We start from the raw sequence: 6,435 nt of genomic DNA on the forward strand, positions 1-6,435 counted from the left end.
TTAGGCGCTGTTAAGGAGCTGGTTAAGGTTAGAGTTTGTCTTAGAGAATGGCAATATTCTTTCTATGGTTAAGGTTAAGGTTAGGCATGGTTAAGGTTAAGGTTAAGGTTAGGCATTGTTTCGGAGTTGGTTAAGGTTAGAACGGTTAAGTTTAGGCGCTGTTAAGGAGCTGGTTAAGGTTAGCGTTTGTCTTAGAGAATGGCAATAGACAGCCTATTTCCGCACTGCCGCTCTCCCGCGTTGCCGCGGTCACATGGTCAAATTGTCACATTCTTGCACTCCTCCGCTGTTAGAAAGCAACACGCAACCCGGAATGAGGACGGTACGGACCCGAATGGTGAGTGAGAAAGCACCCTGAGAGGAAACTGGTATCTGTCTTCTTGCCTCTCTCTGGAGAAGACAGTAAGCTAATTTCCCAAAATGTTGGCCTGTTCCTTTAACGACAGTACGAAGTTAAAGGGGTACTTTGCCCCCCAAAAATTTATTAACTGATTTGCACATAATCTCTTGCACATCCAAAAACTCAAAACTGTTTTGTTCACATTAATTTCGTTTGACAGTTATTGAGAGTGAATGAGTTTGAATGGGGCCACCAGTGATGTCATAGGGGACATCGGGGACTGTTAATTACAGCTCAATGAGATGATGTAGATGCAACACCTTGTCTTACAGGAACTCTGCTACCTGATCATTTCATGGAGCTGTAATTAACACAACACAAGGATCCAATGTCCCCAATGACATCACTGGTGGCCATATTCAAACTCATTTACTCTCAATAACTGTTGTTTTGTGTGACTTCCAATAAGTGCACCGACTGTAATCTGCCAAAATCATGTCCAGATTTCTCCGGATTCTCGGACCGTGCCCCAGTTCAGAAGCAATCTCTTAACCCCCCCCCCCCCCCACACACACACACACACACACACACACATTGCCCCCTTTCCACAGCCTGTGTGAATAATTGACAAGCTATCTCTCTCTCTTCTCTCTCTCTTTCATCCTCCCTCTATTTTCCATCACGCCTTCTTCATCCAGCAGCTGCCGGCTGTGCTCCTGTCGTCGTCGCCCCACCGCCACAACAGGGGACCGGCTCAGGGCTGCGAAGGGCCCCGCCGCCACTGTTACACCTCGCCGTGGTTTGGACATTGACAGGCGAACGGAAAGAGGAGAAGAAAGGTCGCCGCTGCTCGTCATCCTGCTCGGGTAAAGACCTTATCACTTCTTCAGTTATGGTGGCCTATAGTTGTTGTCGCCTTCTAGCCTTCTTTATAAATAAGTGTTTATAAACAACTCTCTTAACTTGCCATCTTTAGATAATAAAGTACTCAACCTCTACTGTCTTTAACTATGAGTGAACACAACACTCTATACACTAAATACAGTAGATTATAGCAAAGCCCATCAACCTCTTTAGACCTACAGTATATTGTCTTGGACCGTTTTCCACCAACAGGTTCTCCGGTATTTCTTTCATAAAACAGTTGGCAAGTAGGATATGGCAATTATGAGTAGGACACACTTCAATTTAAATAGTTTGAATTAATAAATAATAATGTTCAAAATAAAATAGGCCCTCGTGACTGCCTTCACTGCAAGGTTGCCATGCAACATACACACTAACAACTAACTGACAGTCTTCTTTCAACACAGGCTGTTATATTGATTGAATTATTTGGCTATTTATTTACATTTATTTGTATGTTGCCATTTATTGTTGAGTTGTAAAAAGAAGTCAGCACGCCGTCTGCAGTGTTCCCAAGTTTTATTTAAAGTGCTGACTTCTTTTTACAACTCAACAATAAATGGCAACATACAAATAAATGTAAATAAAGGCCACGGGCCAAAACGTTGTGTTAAATTGAATTAAACTTGGGAACACTGCAGACAGTGTGCCGACTTCTTTTTACAACTTTACATATCTATTTTTGAGTCAAGCACCTGTGACTACAATTTGGATGTGCGTGAGTCTTTTCTACGCCATTTATTGTTGACCCACTGAAAAATGGTGTCACACTCCACCAAAGTGGTGTTCTACAGGGCTCTCTGACACAGAGATACAGGCAGCGCTGGTATAAACAGCAGACCAGTTCGTTGAGGAGAAGTGGCAGGATGCTATGAGCCGGAGCAGATGGTAACTTGATGACAGGAGCTCTCCTCAGTGTGTGTGAGTGTGAGGATGGCAGGTTTAACCTGTGTCCATTGATTACCTCAATGTGCAACAGGTGCGGAGCCACACCAATGCTCTCAGGTCTGATTAGCTTGAACCAGGGAAGGTGTGGCTTAAACCAGCCACTCCGCACCACAGTAACGTTAGGCTAGACGCTAGAGTTTATTTTATTGACTTGTGAAAAGGAATTTTAATCATAGCTGTGGGAACCAATCAGATTTCTTGATTTGAGCTACCCGTTTTATAATAAAGAAATATATGGTTTCCGAGATAATAAATATTTTTTTTATCAAATCTTTTTACACAATACAGAAATAACAATACAGAAATAATAATAATGGACGACAATAATAGACAAGACTTCACAGGACAATAACAGTAGTAATAATAATAACAATAATGACAATAAAAATAATAAAAACAGAATATAAAATAAAATATATTTAAAATAGGTTTCCGAGATCATCTTTTGCTGTTATCAAAGAGCAAACTTTTTTGTGTGCTTTAAAGACCCTGTTTGGTCAAATTTAGCTTCCAAAGCCCTTTTTGAAAAGAAAGAAAAAAGGTTTGAAAACTAGAAGCATGTATTTGAAATGTAGCGTCAGAGAAGGTTCCTCTATGATTTTGGCTGAAGGAGCAAATTTTTTTGCCATACAGGATCCTTTGCGCTTTTAGACTGTAGCTGTAATATTTAACAAAAAGCGGCTGAATAAAAAGAAGGAAGTCTTAACCCTTTCACTGCCGCACTACCAAAATGGTTAACCCTTTCACTGCAACAATACACAGAAGGTTAAGAAAAAGTTAATAATAATAAAAAAAAAAAAAATCCACCCTCGTTCTTTCAGGAAGCTGTAGAACCATGGGGGACCACATGTTGGTTCTCCTCCTGGCGGTGGGCGTGGCATCACAGACTCCCGGGTGCGAGGTGGGCTGTGACTGTCGAGGGGAGCTGAAGTTCACCCTTTGCTCCCAGGGTCTCTTCACCCACCTGCCCAGCGGCATTCCTCCCTCCACCGAGCTCTTGGATTTGTCCATCAACCAGATAGGCTTCATCCCCACCGGGTCTTTTCAGACGGTGCGCAAAATGCGCATTCTGCTCTTAAACAACAACAACATCAGCGCCGTGGCGGACGGAGCCTTCTCCCAGCTGGAGTTCCTCCAGAGGTTGGACCTGAGCTGGAACAGCATCTCCTACCTGAAGGAGGGTTTCTCCCTGGGCCTGGGCATGCTGCGCGAGCTCCAGCTGGCCCACAACCGCCTCACCACCCTGAACCCCAAGAGCTTCCACCACATGGACGGCCTGCAGAGGCTGAACCTCACCGCCAACGCCATCCAGTCGGTCCAGCTGAGGTCCTTCACCTCCATGAGCCTGCTGAGGCAGCTCCACCTGGAGGACAACCGGCTGACGTCGCTCGACAACGGGGCGTTCTCCATGCTGCGCTCCCTGGAGGTGCTCAACCTGGAGGCCAACCAGATCAGCCGGGCGGACACGGGCGTCTTCAAGTCCCTCGCCAACCTGGCGCTGCTCAACCTGGCCCACAACCGCATGAGCAGCATCCACTTCAAGACGCTGCTGAGCGTCCACACCTACAGCACGCACGTCCTGCTGGAGGGCAACCCGTGGCACTGCGACTGCGACCTGCAGCGGGTCTTCCGGAAGCTGCTGAGCGTCCAGAAGCTCTTCCTGGACGACTACTACAACCTGAGCTGCCGGACGCCGGCGGTGCTGGGGGGCCACCGGCTGATGGACACGGAGCTGTGCATCGCCGAGACGGTCACCGTGCTGATCATCACCGTCACCGTGGTGGTGACGGTGCTGGCCGCCATGGTGATGGGGGAGAGGAAGAGGAAGAGGAGGAAGAAGGTGAAGCACTGGACGCTACAGGCGGCGGACTTGTCGGACGAGTCGGACCACAATTGACTTTTCTCTTCTCTCTCTCTCTCTCTCTCTTTCTCTCTCTTTCTGTCTCTCTCTGTCTCTCTCTGTCTCTCTCTATCTCTCTCTCTCTCTCTCTATCTCTCTCTCTCTCTCTCTATCTCTCTCTATCTCTCTCTCTCTCTCTCTCTCTCTCTCTCGCACCCCACCCCTAGCGACCACTCTTTTTGATATGCAATTGTACAACAACTTTATAATGTACATTTTACCATCACACTTTTAGGCAGCTTATTCTACGGTTTCCAAAAAGTGAGTAGACTCCTATAAATATCCTGTTAAGCTGTAAGGTCCAGGGGGACCCTGCTTTTCTTTATCATAAATCGATCAATAGAGACCGTATTAGATCCCCAATTATCATATCATGGGGTATCAATGGAAAGCCACACTCATTGGCTACAACCCTGTCCAAAGGTTTTCGAGATCGACAGATGATTGACGGAGCTAGAGCCCCCGGAGGTCGGGGGTGGTAATGTGTACTTTGGCGCACGCCTCACATATCGGCATGTAACTCGAGAACTGCTGAACGGATTTTGTCACCTGAAAGGGCGATTGATAGGCAACAAATAGGTCCTCATGCCCTTGGATGTTAAGAGGTTAATGTTCTTTCTTTTTTTTTGCCAAGAGTAAAGACCATAACCCTATCAAAACAGCAGTCAAAGTGTATATTTTCATTTTTACCTGTGTTTTATAAGATTTACAGAAAATAAGAATTTATTGGAAAAAACAAGAATTATATCTCTTTTATTGTAAAGCTGTGAGTAAATGACTAAATCCAGATTTAACCCTGCCATTGGAAAGAGGAACCTTTTCCCTATCCATAATATGGATATAATAAGGTCAAGTTCAAGGTCAAATGAATTTATAATTCAAGTGGATTATCATTAATTACTGTATCTACAAATCCTTCTGTTAATTCATCTTCCCTTTATTAATTTGCTTAGATTTTTGTACACTTGATCTGAAGAAGGTGGTGAATGAGCTCAGTGAGCGAAATCAAAAGAACCTCAATGTTTTCATGGTGTTATTCACCGGCACAGATGCAAAAATAAATCATAATTTATATTCTCCTTTTTTTTCATTACAATTTACTCAAGCCTAGTAACAGACACAATATTTCTGACACTGGAAATACATACCCCCAGGTCCCTAGATGTTCCTAGATACCAAGAACATGCAAATGTACCTTGTAGAAGTGGAGCAATCTTCCATTTACTTAGGCATGTACCTTTATTTCTGAAAATAGGGCTACAGCTTAACAGGTCCTATAATATTACATGACATAGAGCAAACTGAGACCGGTAAGAATACACCCTGAGCTTCCCGTCTCAGAAAAGCACATTTATCATTGCTTTTGCTAAATGTTTACAATTGCCCATTGTCTGCTATTGTAGTCCAGTGAGAGCCTGCAGGGAAATTGAAGCTCAATATTGGAACGATCAGTAAAATTATGGTCTCTATGTGTCAGGTACATGGTAGTGTCAGGTACAAAATGACCTCCTAAATCCTAATCAGTCAGGCTTCAGGACTGGTCACTCCACAGAGACGGCCCTCATAGCAGTCACAGAGGCTCTTCACCTCTCCTCTGTCTTGATTCTCCTGGACCTGTCTGCAGCCTTTGACACAGTCAACCATCAGATCCTCCTTGCGTCCCTCTCAGGAATGGGAGTGGCTGGCTCTGCGCTGACATGGCTGGCTGACATCATACCTCAGCGACCGCTCCTACCAAGTGTCATGGAGAGGGTCCCTGTCGGCCCCCCGCCCGCTGCAGACGGGTGTCCCTCAGGGCTCCGTCCATGGACCCCTCCTCTTCTCCCTCTACACCAAATCTCTGGGTAACATTATCACGTCTCATGCCTTCTCGTATCATTGCTATGCTGATGATACTCAACTCTTCCTTTCCTTTCTACCCTCGGATATCCACGTCGCTGCGCGGATCTTGGCCTGTCTGTCCGACATCTCCGCCTGGATGACGTCCAACCACCTCAAACTGAACCTAAGCTAAACAGAATTGCTTCACCTGCCGGCCAAATCCTCCCCCCTAACCGACCTTTCCATCACAGTGGAGAATGTAGCTGTGGCCGCATCCCCGACCGCCAAGAACCTTGGTGTTGTCCTTGAAGACCAGCTGAACTTCTCCACTTACATCGCAGCGACAACCAGAACCTGCTGATTCCTCCTGAGCAATGTCAGAAGGATCCGCCCCTTCCTGACAAAAGAAGCCACCCAACTCCTCGTCCAATCAACAGTCATCTCCCGACTCGACTACTGCAATGCACTGCTTGCTGGCCTTCCGACCACTGCCACCAAGCCTCTTCAACTCATTCAGAAT

The 6,435-nt window shown here is 45.7% G+C and overlaps 1 protein-coding gene across 1 annotated transcript; it reads left to right on the plus strand.

Annotated features, from left to right (window-relative positions):
- Positions 1-3,029: 3,029 nt before the first annotated feature.
- Positions 3,030-4,091, plus strand: LOC311232871 (uncharacterized protein; the record flags this gene model as incomplete). Its single annotated transcript, XM_084319702.1, has 1 exon — positions 3,030-4,091. One exon carries the CDS (start codon positions 3,030-3,032, stop codon positions 4,089-4,091), a length of 1,062 nt encoding a protein of 353 aa, XP_084175828.1.
- Between the last annotated feature and the right edge of the window lie 2,344 nt (positions 4,092-6,435).

This window comes from Notolepis coatsorum, assembly GCF_963971535.1.
Source record: "Notolepis coatsorum genome assembly, chromosome: 1".
NCBI lineage: Eukaryota > Metazoa > Chordata > Actinopteri > Aulopiformes > Paralepididae > Notolepis > Notolepis coatsorum.